The sequence below is a fragment of the Hemiscyllium ocellatum genome, chromosome 37 (genome assembly GCF_020745735.1).
Source record: "Hemiscyllium ocellatum isolate sHemOce1 chromosome 37, sHemOce1.pat.X.cur, whole genome shotgun sequence".
NCBI lineage: Eukaryota > Metazoa > Chordata > Chondrichthyes > Orectolobiformes > Hemiscylliidae > Hemiscyllium > Hemiscyllium ocellatum.
In genome coordinates this window covers 16,803,246-16,820,500 of record NC_083437.1, presented here as the reverse complement: position 1 = coordinate 16,820,500, position 17,255 = coordinate 16,803,246, and the positions used below count along the sequence as shown (strand labels likewise).

Here is a 17,255-nt window from a genome sequence, read left to right as displayed (position 1 = left end):
GGAGAAAAAAAGGTCGCAGGCCACCTTGCAGTTAATTTCAGATAGTCCTCAACTATAAGTATGTATTCACAACAATCCTGATATCACATACTTGCTGCACACAAGACTTTTTTTTAAAAGGTAAACAAATGAAATATCAAGTTTGTGAAATTAATGTCTTCCAAGGTTTAGACAGTTAGCACTTTCGGCCTATAATTGACAACCTGGTCCTCAGACATGTATCTCAACACAAAGTGATGATTTTAATGTCTCCAATTTATTTTACAGCAAGCTGTGAATTTCAGTTGTGCTGGTTTGGCATGTCAGTGAATGGCTGAACATTTTAGAATAAAAGAAGTTGATGAACCAGTTAATGTAGACCATTAAGGAGAAGAGTGATAGGTGGTCGGACTTAGTGAAAGTTATGGAATGCTGAATTTACGCCAAGTGACAAGCCAGCTGGAGATATGGGAATTGTCCAGTCGAGAAGGAACTAAGCCATGAATGAGAATTTCAGCAGCAGATCAGCTGAGACAGGTGGAAGTAGGCAGTTGTTGATGAAAATGGACTCCGCTCAGGATCAAATATGAGCATGGGGTTGCAAACCATCTGGTTCAGTCTCAAACAGTAAGTAGGGAGGGCAAACGGAGTCAGTAACTAGGGAACAGAACTTGTGGTGGGGAATCAAAGTCAATGGTGACAGTATGTTAGTGGCAGAAATGATTACACACTTTGTGTCAACATTCACAGGCAATCTTTAATAAGCAGAGGCTCACAAAGACGTGAGACAATACATTTTACAGCATGTTACATGATACTACTTAATAGATTCTATAAATAACCACACTGAATGATAGCAGGCTCCAGCTGAATACTCAGCATCGTCCGTAAACCGTCTGACTTCTTTCTTCAACAAATTCATCAATGCAAGCACCAGTTCAGTTTCAACCAAAAATGAGGAACCAATCGCGACAAGTTGTTTTTGTTGTGCTGCAGTACACACTCCTGATTCCAGCACAACACGTCAGCTAGACGCAGCAACCTTAGCATGTTGCTGGAGCTAGAGCAGAGATGGGTTTGAGAAGCATTGGAGAGGAACAGGGGAAAATAAAAGTCTGACTGAAACAACAAATCAAAAGACTGCCGTTTTCAAGGGAAGACATGCTTAGATGAGTCTTTTTCGATTTCATGCTTTCTGGACTGGGCACAGATCAGCCTTAACGCTGAAAATGCTCCTTGCCTCTACTCAGGTACTGGTAGGTTCAAGACTCATTTGAGAGAATTCAGCACATAATCTACACTGCCACTCTAGGGCAGTACTAAGGAAATGCAGCAGGCGTGAAAGTATTATCTATCAAACGGAGTGTTTTTTCCAAGGTGGGAAATAGAAGAAGACCTTGGAGTGTTTTTTCCAAGGTGGGAAATAGAAGAAGACCTTTGTTCTTATCAAAATAAATGAAGCTACAGTGGGATGCATAAGGCACATGATCATCAGTAACATGGCTCTGGAATGACAGCTGGTTTCCATTAAGCATAAATCATAACTGGTTTAAACATGATAGGATAAAGTTTCTGCTTTGAATGTGTTGGTGATGCAGGCGCAGACTGTGACCTAAGTTTTGAAAAAGGTGGTTTTATTTCTTGATTTTCTACGCAACTGCACTCACTTTCCCAACAAAATCTGCTTCGGGCTAGTGACATTAGGCAGTATTTAAGATATGTTTTAAAAACCTCTTTAGTAGTAATTTGGTGTAGCTTGATCAACACATTTGAAATTATTTAATCACAAAAGAAAACGGCTTTAATCAGTGTCACCTCTTGCATTTGCTGATTTTAAAATTTGCACACAGGAGCTGCTAGAACACATTAAGAGGCCATTTGGCTCATTATGTCTGTACCAGCTATCAGCACGAGTAACTCAGTTCAAACCTCCCCCCACCTCCAACAGCAAATCCATGTAGCCAACAAACTCTAAAAATAACATCAAAAAAAAAACAAATGAACCATTTATTTTGAGATAAAGTAGTCTGTTTCACAGATTTTCTTTTTTTAAAAAGTTACTTTTAAAAGTGTTGAAATGCTTTGCAGTTGGTGCCTTTGCACCTGAGAGAACTAGTGAAGTATCTGCTGCTTCAGCTGAACTTGCCAATGATTCTTTCACCGTGGACACATGGTTCGGTTTTGTGGACAGGGCCAGCTTCTGGAAGAATGCCTTTTCAGACTGGTGCAACTCAAAGTGCACTGAACATAATTGTATTAACATTCCACAATCATTTTCACAGTATTTAATAATGTTTTTTAAAAATGGGCAATTTATGAATTAAATATCCCACCCCAGGCTTTCACTCCCAGCTGAAGCTCTTTCTTCATGGTCATTTAAAGTGGAAGCTGTCCTTTCTCTCCAGTGTGTTGAAACTTCACAATGTACAAATTACACTATATAATCACAATAAATAAATCAAACACATAAATACCAGTACATAAATACACATCAGTTCTCATGGTGCAATGGTAGTGTCTCTATCTCTTGGACAGGAGACCTGCGTTCAAGATCCACCTGCTCCAGAGATATAACATAAAATTGTCTGAATGAGGTGACTAAAAATATTTATAAATACACATTTTTTTTTGAATGATGCACAATGAAAAAATCTTGTTAGTTGAAGTATGAAGGTAAAAGGTGATTAAAAAAATGCTTTCTTGGGATATAAGCTTTGCTGGCAATTCCAGTATTTTCTTACCCATCCCTAATTGCCCTTGAACCAAGTGACCTTCTAGACAGAAGGCAGTTAAGAGTTAATCACATTCCTGTGGGTCTAGAGTCACATACAGGGACAAAGATGGCAGATTCTCTTCCCAAAATGATATTAGTGAACCAGATGAGACTTTGTAAGAGTTGATGATGGTTGTCAGGGTCATATAGGTCTAACCATAATGTAGACTATAATTCTAAACAAAACTAGTCTGCCTGCCTGTATTTGACCCATAGCCCTCCATACCTTTTCTATTTGTGTATCTCTCTTAACCAAGACTCTCATTATTTTTACTTATCAAATTCAAACCCCATTCAGCTGCTGTGTTATGTTTTGAACCCCTGTTCCCCAATCCATTAAACTGGGCTTGTGGATTACTAGTTCAGTGACATTAGCACCATGCAAGTATTTATCCCAATGGCTCATTATTTCTGCACTATAATTCTGAATGGCAGTTTCCAAGGAGGACTCTAATTGTTACAGCTTACATTTCTTGAGATCTATCCAGTAAAATTGTACTGATCCCAGCTCTCATTATAACAGGTACTTATCCTGACTACATTGCTTCAAGACTTTGTCCAAAGCAAAAGGGAGAGGGCAGGAGGACGACATTCCTGGCTTTCTCAATTGGCAGTTAAGCTAGACTGAATGATAGCATCCAGGAATTGTATTCTATCAACATTTAAGCTAAATAAAACTCCTCTCTTCTAAACCAATTCATTGACAAAGGAAACATTCAAATAGAGATTTCAAACAAACATTCTTTAAAATTTACTGATCCCAAAAACTCAAAAAAGATGGATTTAAAAACTAATTTGATTGGCACTGTAAAAGTGGAGAACGTAGTCTCTCTGCTTGGCTCAGAGGTTTCCCAATTTTGGGTGCAAGCTGAAGTTTGTTATTTCTTTTAGTTAGAACTGAGAGTGAGTGAGACAGAGCAAGAGACAGAGAACAAGAGCAAGATACTTTTGTCAAAAACAAGTATAAAATACAAGGACACAATTGTAAACTTCACAAAGTTCAAAGAAGGTCAGAGATCAGAGAAAGCATTTTCTCCCCCTACAGGTAATTGCATAACTGGAAGAGATTCCTGAATGAAGAACATTCAAGTGCTGACTAAGATAGTGCTCTGTTGAATTTTCTGTCAAGGGGAGGGAGCTTGTGGGTTAGAAAGGTTAAGCATTGCTTGGTAATTTCAGGGGAGAGAGGGAGGAGGAATCTTTTTGTTAGTTATTGAGGAGTCAGCAGGAAATAGCAGTGTAGGACAAAGTCCATAATATATTAAAATATTAATTGAATACTGAGTGCAGCAGCCTCAATAGTTTAAATGGCCTCTTATTCTTCTACAGCAAGATATTTAAATACAGGGAGAGCATGCAAGGATTATTCATCTCAGCTCATTTGATAAAATGGCAAGTATTGGCATCATTCTCACAGAGCTAGAAGATGATCAGTATTGAGGCTCTGTTTAAAATCTAGATTCAAGAGAGGACCACATTTCCTTGGTACCTCTCTGAGGCCATCCATTCTTCATTCAGCTTGAGTACCAAGCCAATGGAAGGCTATTTCAGCAGGACATGGCAGCTGACGTCCATCTGGTCCTCATCCAGTATTGGCATGTCCATACAGAAGCAAAGCAAGACACCAGACACCAGATGTACAACCTCGAATGACTGCTGCCTGAACTTTATATTTTTTTTCCTTCTAAACCCCCACTCTAGCGCAGTTAGGCAGTAGTGCTCATATTTACGCCAGCACCCATTTTGGCCGAAGCTTTGTATTAACTGGAAAAGTTTTAACTCGAGAGAATGTTAATTACGAGTAGGCAAAGGTTATTTGACCCATTCAACAAGATCATGGCTGTTCTCATTGAGGGGTCAACTCTACTGTCCTACCAAACTATATACTCTTTCAATTGAGAGCCTATCTATCTAGTTTTACCTTAAAAATAATCAGTAACCCTGCTTTCTATGAAATTCTCTTCCAAGATAAACAATTGTGTGTGGAGACAAAGTAACAACATGTTTCTATTCTCTTTCCAAAATAATTTGCAATCTGAGAGGAGTTAATGTTTTTTTTTGCCTGATATATTGAAGTTGATTTCCAGGCAAAGACCAGGACTTTGTTTTTGGAAATGCGTTGCTCTGCATAAGCATTTAGTGTTTTCAGAATAAAATCTCTCTGTTCCAAGCCGTAGTGTTACGTTGTCAGTGTTGTCCACAGTCATTCTGCGACTGCATTTGTTTGCAGAAAGCCTCAAACTGTTGTTGTTCCAGCTCGGTCATTACTTTGTTTAAGGCATAAATCTGTTTTGGAGAGGTGGAAACAGCACTAAGTTCAACACTGTATCAATGAAAACAACGCAATACCAGGCAGACAAGAGTAACTTCAGAAAATCTGCAGACCTCTTGGAGGTAATGATACTGTAGCACCACTTCTGACATGTATGGATGTTATTATAGGCTCTCCATGGAGAGCAAAGAACTGATCAAACAAATCATTTGCCAATTTTTTTTTCAGATTCCCTACAGTGCGGAAACATGCCCTTTGCCCCAAGTCCACAACGACCCTGCCAAAGAGTAACCCACCCAGACCCATTTCCCTTTGACTAATGCACCTAGCACTATGGGCAATTTAGCATGGCCAATTCACCTGGCCTGTACATCTTTGGACTGTGGGAAGAAACTGGAGCACCCGGAGGAAACCCATGCAGGGATTTACAAACTGGGGTTCAGAAATGCTAGGGAGAAGTGGGTCGAGACTTTGAAAATAGTTAGAAAGTTATGGCCATACACCAGACACGGGAGAGAATTTCAGCCGATCTGTGTGAGCATTTGTATTTTGCCAGATCTAACAATGAATGTTGACTGAGATAAAGCTAAGCTTGTGGAACTTCATAGTAATTGGCACTAGCTAAAAATGCACACAGGCATTTCAAGTGAAAATGCCATCTTCCAAAAGGGATTCTAAATATGCTATAACTCTCACTCTGAGTATGCAAGATTTGATCACTACTGACTTGTGTTGGGAAACAGTTTCCAAAGCAACAGAAAAATGGGAGTTCTGAAGAAGGGTTATTGGACCCAAAACATTAACTCTGTTTCTCTCTCCACAGATGTTGCCAGACCTGCTGAGTTTCTCCAGCAATTTCAGTTTTTGTTACAAAAAGGTAATGCAATTCTGATGTGACTCAGGAGTGCGGTGGGTCTGAGACACACTGTCTTGGAAAGATTGTCTTCACTCCATCTGGTTTAACATTCCAATAAATCACTGGAGTTTACCCGGGTAGGAAAGGTGGTTAAAGGACAATGTGAAAATTAACAGCCTGACTCAATTTCTTTCAAATTTTGAGAAATCAGATGCTCTTATCCAAACTGGGAAACCCATCAACAATTACTAACTGGGAGAAGATCTCTCCTATGGCAATGAGAGGATAATCCACAGCCAAGCTGTCAAAGTCTGGGAAGACAAATTACTAAAAATACTCTGAGAAAGTGAGGACCAAAGAAGCTGGAGATCAGAGTCTAACAGTGTGGTGCTGGAGCAGCACAGTCAGACAGCATCCGAGGAGTAGGAGCATCAGTGTGGGGAAGGTAGCTGGGAATGCGATAGGTTGATGAAGGTGGGGATGAAGGTGATAGGTCAGGAGGGCAGAGAAGCTAGACGGGAAGAAGATGGACAGGTAGGACAGTTCAAGATGGGGGTGCCGAGTTGGAAGGTTGGATTGGGGATAATTGGAGGTGGGAGGGGAAATGGGGAAAACTAGTGAAATCCACATTGATCCTGTGTGGTCAGAGGGTCCCAAAGTGGAAGAGGTGGTGTTCTTCCTTCAGGTATCAGGTGACTAGAGTTTGGTGGTGGAGGTGGCCCAGGACATGCATATTCTTGGTGGAGTGGGAGGGGGAGTTGAAGTGCTCAGCCACAGGGTGGTGAGGTTGTTTAGTGCTTGTGTCTCTGAAATCTTCCACATCTGAAAAATCGACATTTTTTCTTTCCACCATAGCTGCCTTACCTGCTGCAAAATTCTTGCAATTTCTGTCTTTATTTTTAAATTGCAGCAGTAACCACGATATTTTGTTTTAATATAATCAGTTACTCTGTTAGTTGTGGTCAAGCAGCAAGGATAACCACTACTAAAGATGGTAATTCAATTATGCATTTGATGACAGACCATAAACTACTGGGCTCCATTCTTGCAGTAGAACCATAGAATTGATACATCATGGAGTATGCATGTGTGCAGTTGGATCATTTTCTCCAAGTCAACCCAAAGACGCCCAAACGTCCTTTCTAATCCCACTTTCCTGAACACAGCCCATTGTCCTGCAGTTTATGGGAGCCCAAAACTAAAGGGCATAGGTTTTAGGTGAGAAGAGAAAATATAAAAGGGACCCTAATGGGCAACTTTTTCACACAGAGGGTGGTGTGTGTCTGGAACAAGCTGCCAGACGAAGTGGTGGAGGCGGATACAATTACAACATTTAAAAGGCACCTGGATGGGTATATGAATAGGAAAGGTTGAGAGCGATAGAAGCCAAATGCTGGCAAATGGGGCTAGGTTAATTAAGGATATCTGTTCAGCATGGATATGTCGGGCTGAAGGTTCTGTTTATTGTGCTATACAACTCTGACACTACAGCATTCAAGGTGCAGATCCAGGTATCTTTTTTTAAAAAAAAATTTATGGTCTCTGCCTCAATCACCAAATCAGGGCTGCAACTTCCAGGTATTCACCACTCTACACAAAACAAAGCTTTCTTCACATCTCCTCTCATCCTTTTGCCATTTAGTTTGAATCTATGATTCCTGGTTTTTGAACTGTCTGCCAAAGGAAACAGGTCTACTCTACCTGTTCCCCTCAATTTTGTGTACCACAAATCATGTCACCACTTGGCCTTCTCTGTTCCAAGGAACACAAACCCAATCTCTCCTCATAGCTACAGTTCTCCAGCCCTGGCAACATTCTAGTAAATCTTCCCTACATCCTTTATTGAGCAATTATACCTTTCCTGTAATGTGGGGACCAGTACTGCATAGAAATCTCCAGTTGTGGCCTTACCAGTGTCTTACACAGTTTCATCACTATATCCCTACTTTGTGTATTTGTTACCTCTGTTAACAAAGGAGGGAATTCCATACGCCTTCTTTACAATCTTATCTACCTGTACTGCCACCTTCAGGAACCTGTGCACTCACATGCCAAGATCTCTCACTTCACCCCTCTCAGTATATTCCTGTTTAGTGTGTATTCCAGTTTACAGTTTGGCCTCCCTAATTACCTTACAGTTATCAGAGTTGAACTCCATCTGCCATTCTCCTGCCCACTCCATCTCTATCATTTTGGAGCTTACAGCTATCCTCTACACTATCTACTATACAGCCAATTTTTTCTCATCCATAAGTTTCTCAATTGTGCCCCTCATGTTCAAGTCCCAATTGTTAATGTAAAAAACAAACAGCACGGGTCCCAACACTAATCCCGAGGATACTCCACTTGAAACAGCTTTCCATTTGAAAGGACCGCCAACGACCATTACCTTTTGTTACTAAGTCACCTTTGGATCCAATTTGACACATAACCCTGTATCCCGTAGGCTTTTATTTTTTGACCAGTCTGCATTTGGGACCTTGTCAAATGTCTTATTTCCACGTAAACAACATCCACTGCATTACCATCAATCTTCCTCGTCACTTCCTCAAAGAATTTCTAAGGCGTGACCTTCCCTTAAAAATGCCACGCTGACTATCCCTGACAATTCCATGCCTTTAAGTGATAATTTATCAGGATTGATTCTAACTATTTGCTCATGAGTGAAGCAAGATTAACTGGCTAATAATTGCTTGGCATTTCCTTTGTATTGTTTTAAACAACAGAGTCATAGAGATGTACAGCACGGAAACAGATCCTTCAGTCCAACTCGTCCATGCCGACCAGATATCCTAAATTAATCTGGTCCCATTTGTAGCACTTGGCCCATATCTCTCTAAACCCTTCCTATTCATATACCCATCCAGATGCCTATTAAATGTTGTAATTTTACCAGCCTCCACCACTTCCTCTGGCAGCTCATTACATACACACACCACTTTCTGCATGAAAAAGTTGCCCTTTAGGTCCCATTTATATCTTTCCCTCTCACCCAAAACCTATGCCCTCTAGTTCTGGACTCCCCTACCCCAGGGTAAAAACTTTGTCTATTTACCCTATCCATTCCCTCATGATGTTATAATCCTTTGTATGGACACCCCTCAACCTCCAATGATCCAGGGAAAATAGCCCCAGCCTATTCAGCCTCTCCATATAAGCTCAAACCCTCCAACCCTAGCAACATCCTTAGAAATATTTTCCGAACCCTATCAGGTTTCTCAATCGCCTTCCTGTAGGAAGGAGACCAGAACTGCACACAATATTCCAAACGTGGCCTAACCAATGTCCTGTACAGCCACAACATGACCTGCCAACTCCTTTACTCAATGCTCTGACCAATAAAGGAAGGCATATCAAACGCCTTCTTCACTATTTTATCTATCTGCAACTCCACTTTCAAGGAATCATGAACCTGCACTCCAAGGGCTTTTTGCTCAGCAACACTCCCCAAGATCTTACCATTAAATGTATAAGCCCTACCCTATTTGCCTTTCCAAATTGCAGCACCTGACATTTATCAAATTTAAACTCTATCTGCCGCTCCTCGGCCCATTGGCCCATCTGATCCTGTTGTACTCAGAGGTAACCTTCTTTGTTATCCACTACACCGCTAATTTTGATGTCATCTGCAAACTTACTAATATACATCATATGTTCACATCCAAATCATTTACATAAATAACAAAAAGCAGTGGACCCAATATCGATCCTTGTAACACCACCACCACCACTCTGTCTTCTACCTTTGAGCCAGTTCAGAATCCAAATGGCTAGTTGTCCCTGTATTCCACATGATTTAACCTTGTTAACCGGTCTACCATGAGGAACCTTGTCGAAAATCTTTCGGAAATTCATATAAATCACGTCCATGGTCTGCCATCAATCCTCTTTGTTCTTCTTCAAACAGAACCACATTCTTCATGCTTTTTAAATCCTGGTTTTTGACTTCCTGACATGCAGACTCCATCACTAACTAATGTTCAACTTTATGTTTCCTGACCTGAATCTGACCCATCGAACCCTCTGCTTTGGTTCCCACTCCTCCTATACTAGCTTAAAACCTCTCCAACAGACATTGGAGACGATTGGACATCTACAGATTCTTGCAGTTATGTTCTTGCTTTATCGTTCACAATGCTTAATTCAGGTATCAGCAGAACCTATACCTCAGCCCGTTGCCTCTGTTTGAGTTCTTGCAAAGCAGATTTCTGTTTGGCTTTATCCCCTCGGTAGGGTGGCTCCTTTGCCTTTGGCTTCTCTTTACGACAGGACGGTTCCATGTCCTGCAAAGGTAATAATTTGAAGGGAAGATAGATCCAAATGCAGTTCGAAAGGGTTTGATACAACTAAGATCTCAGTGGTCCTATAATGACTGCTTATACTTGATTTAATTTATTTATTGTCACAAAAATATAGTGAAAAGTGTTGTATAGTGTCATCATTCTCCAGTAAAATCTTAAAACACAAAAAAAACAATTTTTTTTCTTTATTCATTCATGGATGGCTCAGCAGTATCTGTTGTTCATCCCTAATTGCCTGAAAGTCAAACACATTGCTGTGGGTCTGGAGTCACATATAGGCCAGACGAGGCAAGGATGGCAGTTTGCTTCCCGAAAGGTCATTAGTGTACCACATGGGTTAGTCCAACAATGGATCTGGATGTAGGTTTGCTCACTGAGCTGGAAGGTTTATGTTCAGACATTTCGTCACCATACCAGGTAACATCTTCAGTGAGCCTCTGGACGAAGCATTACTGATGATTCCTGCTTTCTATTTATATGTTGGGATTTCTTTGGGTTGGTAATGTCATTTCCTGTGATGTCATTTTCTGTTCTTTTTCTCAGAGGGTGGTAAATAGGGTCCACGTCAACGTGTTTGTTGACAGAGTTCCGGTTGGAATGCCATGCTTCTCGGAATTCTCTTTACTTGGACCCAATTTACCACCTCCTGAGAAAAAGAACAGGAAATGACATCACCACAGGAAAGGACATCACCAACCCAAAAGGAACCACAACATATGAATAGAAAGCAGGAATCATCAGCAATGCTTCATCCAGAGGCTCACTGAAGATGTTACCTAGTATGGTGACAAAATGTCTGAACATGAACCTTCCAGCTCAGCGAGTAAACCTTCATAGAGAACCTCAACCTGAGCTACAAATCTTCTCAAAATTTGCTAATCAACAATGGATTCATGGCCACCATTGAACTCTTAATTTCAGATTTCCTTTTTAATTAAATTCAAATTCTGCCATCTGCCAAAGCAGGATTCAAACCCAGGTCCCCAGAACATTATCTGGGTCTCTGGCTTTGATAGTCCAGCGATAATACCAATAGGCCTCATCTATAATGGCAGAAAATGAAGAAAGAAAATTATTTCAATGATAAAACACTGAACTTTGGGATACAAGACCCCAGTGAGCTACAATCCATTTATAAAATGCTAAATTGTTCTCTCCCTGTGACAGCAGTGTTTTCTTACAGGGGAACAATTTCATGAGGGGTCGCCATTCCACGTGAGTATCCTCTTGTGTGGGGCTGAGCAACAAAGTTTTCACAAGGCTATTTAAGCCTGTGGCATTGCAGCCATTCCTCACTCTGTCCAGCTTTAAAAACCACACCCAATGGAGAGAGCAGACGGGGTGGAAACCTGCTGACATTTTAGTATGCATCTGGACAGATGCACGAGTAGGTGGGGAGCAGAGGGATACAGATGCTTAGGAATCGGCGACAGGTTTAAACAGTAGATTTGGATCGGCTCAGGTTTGGAGGGCCGAAGGACCTGTTCCTGGGCTGTAAATTTTCTTTGTTGTCCCTTCTACAGAAACTGAGGGGGTCAATTGAGATGCTGCTGTGGCAGAGAAACAGCTTTCACAGCTCAGGAACAACTCTCCAACATCATGTCCTACCTCCCCCTTGCCCATGACCCACCGTACCAAAGATTACTCACTGTGCATGCCCTTATTGCATTTGTGATCTCACCTCCGCTACCTCCAAACTCATATGGCCCCCAGCCCTGTACTGTCCGGTTCTACCTACTCCCAAGATCCACAAGCCCAACTACCCGGCCGATCCATTGTCTCGGCATGCTCTTGCCCCAAACTCATCTCGTACTACCTCAAATCCATTCTCTCCCCCTTGGTTTAGGCACTTCGCACCTATATCTGTGACACTAACCACATCTTCTCCCTCTTCAGTAACTTCCAGTTCCCCAGCCCAAAGCGCTGTATTTTCACTATCGATGTGCAGTCCTTCTACACGTCCATACTCCACAAGGATGGCCTCCAGGCTCTCCGTTTCTTCCTCTTCAAAAGACCCATCCAGTCCCCCTCCACCAATACCCTCCTCTGCCTTGCCAGACTGCTCCTCACTCGAAACATTTTCCTTCAATTCCTCCCATTTTCTCCAAATCCCAGGGGTGGCCATGGGCACCTGGATGGGTCGGGCTTTGCTGGTCTCTTACGGAAGGAGTTCAATCGGCTTCGCCCACAACTTTCACCCTTCCCTCAAATTCTCTTAGTCCATCTCAGATACCTCTGTCCCCTTTCTTGACCTCTCCATTTCCATCTCTGGCGACAGTCTCCAGACAGACTTTTACTACAAACTCCCATATCTACCCAGACTACACCTCCTCTCATCCAGTATCCTGCAAGAATCCTAGAATCCCTACAGTGTGGAAACAGGCCCTTTAGCCCAACAAGTCCACACCAACCCTTCAAAGAATATACCACCCAAATCCATTCCATTCTCCTAATTCCACCTCCTCTGCCACATCTGCTCAGATGAGACGAAATTCCACTCAAGCATCCCAGATGTCCACCTATTTCAAACAACATGCTTTTCCTCCCTCAGTCATCCAGATAGCCTTTCACCACACCATCTCCATTCCCCATTTTACAGCTCTAAAGCCCCCTCCAAATGCAATAAAGACAGAGTACCCCTTGTCCTCCCCTACCACCCCACCAGTCTCCACATCCAACACATCATCCTCAAACACTTCCACCAATTCCAACTAGACCCAACCAACAAGAACATCATCTCCACCCCCCTCTGCCTTCCACAAGGACCATTCCCTTCAACAGTCCTTGGTTTGCACCATCCTCCCCACCAATCCCCCAAGCTCCAGGTACCTTCCCTTGCATCAAGAAAAAAATACAAAACCTGCTGGCACACAACCCCCCCATACTCCCCCCCCCCCCCAACTCCTAACTTCCATGAGGGCCCCAAACAATCCTTTCAGGTGCAACCTGTCTCTCTTCCAACCTAACTTACTGTATCCAGTGCTCCCAATGTGGTCTTCTCTACATCACGCAGACCAGACATAAACTTAGGGAACATTTTGCCAAGCATCTCACCTGAGCCCACAGAGACTGACCAGACCTCCCAGTCACCACCCATTTAAATTCTGCCCAACCACTCCCCTTTCCAACAGGACCAGCTTTGGCCTCCTCCATTGCCACAAAAGAATCAAGTCACAAATTGGAGGAACACCTCATCTTGCACCTGGGCAGCCTACAGCCCAAGGACTCAACACCGAGTTCTCCAATTTCAAATAACTTCCCTCCCCATCCCCTGACTCCCTTCCCAGCCACTAACCAGATTCATTCCCCTCCATTGACCAACCAGGTCATACCCTCTACCTGTCTCCACCTGTCCCCACTTCACCAACTTCCCCACGCCACCTCCTTTACCTGCAGCTCCCCAAAAGGTCGACTTCTCCACCTCCTGATGCTACCTGGCTTGCTGTGATCTTCCAGCCTCCTGCCAGGAGTGAGTGAAGGCTGGACACTGAGGGCCTTGCCCAGACTAGGAGCTGTATGGGAGTGGACATGAGGTGGAGACATTTAACATAGACAACAGCTTCAGCCACCACCTACATCTACATTTAAAAAGAAGAGGGCGTCTGACACACACAAAAGTAAATCCTTTTGCTCCGCCTCTGCCCCGCGGCAGCGCCTAACACACTCACCCGAAACCGAGATCAACAGCAGCGATTAACCCAGCGGAACCTTCACTCATCACTCCGTGCCGTCCACAACAGCCGAGCCCAAACTACCGGCGGACACAGCGACGCAACCAGGTCCGTCACTTATAATCATCCGGGCTGGACGGAGGGAGTGGGTGGATGGTTTCCATGGAGACGGAGCTGTAGCGACACTAGCGGCCGGGAAGAGTCATGACAATGGAAAGGTTGGGGGGGGGGGGTGTCTGAGAGGCAGCTGCTACCGCAGGAGTGTGTCTGCAGCGACACCAGGAGCTAGGAGGAGTTATGACAATGGGTGGTGGGGGAGAGGGGAGCTGTTCCTCATTCACTGCAGCGACACCAGCGGCTGGGAGGAATGATGGCAGCAGCCTGGTGTGGTTAGATAATTCACTGCAGGGAGGTTGTCTACAATTCTATCAGATTTTACCCTTAGAGAGAGAACTGGGGAAAAGGGACCCTTATTTTAAAACAAAAATATCACACCATATTGAAAAACATAAATCAGATAAGTTACAATTATTTGTGAAAGTTTAGGAATCACAAGTTCAACCACCCCTCATAAAATAAATTTGCATTAATATAGCACCTTTCACAACCAAAAGAGGTCTCACATTGCTCCAGACCAAGGAGATGATTTCTTTTCAAAGGGTTACTAAAAACACAGCAGCCAATTTTTAAATAGTAAGATCTCAGAAGTGTCAACTGTCAGTTAACACTGTCTTATGGTGTTGATTATGGGACAGATTTCAGGCAGGATAGGACAGAGGTAAGGGTTCTTCAACGCCCACTAGACTGAGAAAGTGGACAGGATTTTAGGGTTGATATTGAAAAGGACTGCTGGGTATATATTTGGGAAGCGACTGAATCCCAAGACACTATTCGTGTTGTGTCTCCTACCTGCCCTCCTCCTCTAACCAAGAAAAGGACTCGTGTGTTGCTAAGGTAAGGCATTTCAATTGATATTTCTTGTGTATCATGTAATTGATTAAACATTTACTATTAGTTGGTTAGTTGAATAAGAGAAGTATTAGAAATCATTTAACTCACAAATTTGTATAAATTAATTAAATAAGTAGAGATGGCAGGACAGGTGATCTGCTGTAGCTATATGGTGTGGGAGCTGGCTGATCCCATTGTGAATGGCAGTGACCACATCTACAGCAAGTGTTGGTTGCTGGAAGAACTCTGGATCAGAGTTGATGATCTGGAATCTGAGCTTCGATCTCTGCGGCACATCCGGGAGGGGGAGAGTAACCTGTATGCTTTGTTTCAGGAGGCAGTCACACCCAGCATATTAAGTGATTCAAATTCAGTCAGTGATCAGGAACGACAAGGTGCGACTGTAAGTGAGGGAGGTAGGGGGATTCTGAGTTAAGGAGTGGAGGAGCCTCAGCCTTTGACCTTGTCCAACAGGTATGAGATTCTTGGTCCCTGTATGGATGAGCCAGCTGATCATGGCACCATGGTGCAGAAGGCCATTCAAGAGGGGGGAGCAAAAAGACAAGTAGTTGTTTTAGGGGATTCTATAATTAGGGGGACAGATAGTATCCTTTGCGAGCCGGACCAGGAGTCCCACGTGGTGTGTTGCCTGTCCGGTGCCAGGGTACAGGACATCTCCGACCGGCTTGAAAGGATATTGGAGCGGGAGGGAGAAGACCCAGCTGTTGTGGTCCATGTTGGCACAAACAACATAGACAAGGCGAAGAAGGGGGAAATATTTGGGAAGTATCACGCACTAGGAAGGAAATTGAAGAACAGATCTTCGAGGGTCATAATCTCCGGATTACTGCCAGAGCCACCTGCTAATTGGCATAGGAATAAGAAAATTAGGGAAGTAAGCAAATGGCTAAAAAATTGGTGTGGGAAAGATGGACATTGGCATCAGTTTGGAACCGGGGAGATCTGTACCAATGGGACAGTCTCCACCTGAACCAATCTGGAACCAGTATTCAGGCGAAAAGGATAAATAGGGTGGACACTAGGACTTGAAACTTGTGAATCGGTGGGAAGGGAAAGGAAAAGTGACAGGGAGTATGGAGTCAAGTAGAAAGATAAACAGCAGGTTAGCATGTGTGCAGGGGTTAAGTTGGAGGCAGACTAAGAATAAAGCAAAAAGGAAGGATAACTTAGGACATATTACTAGAGATGTTGGAAGTCATGAGGATAAGAAAATTAGCATTAAGGTTTACCTGAAAGCTCATAATATTCACAACAAAGTGGATGAATTAAGGGCATAAATCATCATGAATGATTATGATGTGGTAGGCATCACAGAGATGTGGTTGCAGGGGGTTCAGGACTGGCAGTTAAACTTCCAAGGATTTACAACTTATTGAAAAGACAGGGAGGTGGGCAGAGGGGGTGGGGTTGCCTTGTTAGTCAAGAATGAAATTAAATCTATGGCACTGAATGACATAGAGTCAGATGATGTGGAGTCTGTGTGGGTGGAGTTGAGGATCCACAAAGGCAAAAAACCCGTAATAGGAGTTATGTACAAACCGTGCAGCAGTGTTCAGGACCAGGGACGTAAGATGTACCGGGAAGTAGATAGGGCATGTCAGAAAGGCAAGGTCATGGTGAACGGGGGGGACTTCAATATGTAGGTGAACTGGGTGAATAATGTTGCTGGTGGATCCAAAGAAAGGGAACTCATAGAATGTTTACAGGATGGCTTTTTGGAACAGCTTGTCATGGAGCCCACAAGGGAGCAGGCTATTCCGGACTTAGTGCTATGTAATGAAACAGACTTTATAAAAAGATCTTAAAATAAGGGAACACTTAGGAGGCAGCGATCATAATATGATAGAGTTAAGTCTACAGTTTGAAAAGAAAAGTCAAAATCGGATGTGTTACAGTTAAATAAAGGTAATTACATGGACTTGAAAGAGGAACTGACGAAAATCAACTAGAAGCAGAGCCTAATGGGGAAAACAGTAGAGCAAAAATGGCAGGAGTTTCTGGGTGTGATTGAGGACACAGCACAGAGGTTCATCTCAAAGACAAGAAAGATTATCCAGGGGAGAGGGGATTAGGCGGCCATGGTTGACAAAGGAAGTTAGGAAATGTATCAAGAAAAAGAGAGATCCTATAAAGTGGCCAAGATCACTGGGAAATTAGAAGATAGGGAAGACCACAAAAAACAAACAGAGGATAGCAAAGAGAGAAATAAGGAAGGAGAGGATTGAATATGAAGGTAAGCTGGCCAGTAAATTTAGAAATTATACTAAAAGTTTATTTCAATACATAAGAAACAAATGAGAGGCAAAAATAGAAATTGGATAGCTCCAAACTGATGCTGGAAGGCTAGTGCTGGGAGATCAGGATATAGCTGAAGAACTTAATAAGTACTTTGCATCAGTCTTCACAGTGGAAGACATGAGTAATATCTCAA

At 42.8% G+C, this 17,255-nt stretch overlaps 1 protein-coding gene across 2 annotated transcripts; it reads right to left on the bottom strand.

Annotated features, from left to right (window-relative positions):
- Nucleotides 1-732: 732 nt before the first annotated feature.
- svbp (small vasohibin binding protein) lies at nt 733-13,943 on the bottom strand. 2 transcript variants are annotated; one of them, XM_060851994.1, is made up of 3 exons: nt 13,850-13,943; nt 10,047-10,163; nt 733-5,038 (listed from the first exon to the last, which is right to left on the bottom strand). In XM_060851994.1, exons 2-3 carry the CDS (start codon nt 10,158-10,160, stop codon nt 4,940-4,942), a joined length of 213 nt encoding a protein of 70 aa, XP_060707977.1. In that variant the 5' UTR covers nt 10,161-10,163; nt 13,850-13,943; the 3' UTR covers nt 733-4,939. The 2 variants fall into 2 exon arrangements, with proteins under 2 accessions (XP_060707977.1, XP_060707979.1); XM_060851996.1 differs by lacking the exon at nt 13,850-13,943 and adding an exon at nt 13,572-13,649.
- Between the last annotated feature and the right edge of the window lie 3,312 nt (nt 13,944-17,255).

Coding starts and splice junctions, on each gene's coding strand:
- svbp (XM_060851994.1), bottom strand. CDS start 10,160: ATGGAACCGTCCTGTCGTAAAGAGAAGCCAAAGGCAAAGGAGCCACCC. Junction 5,039..10,046: donor AACAGAGGCAACGGGCTGAG/GTATAGGTTCTG, acceptor TCTCCAAAACAG/ATTTATGCCTTAAACAAAGT.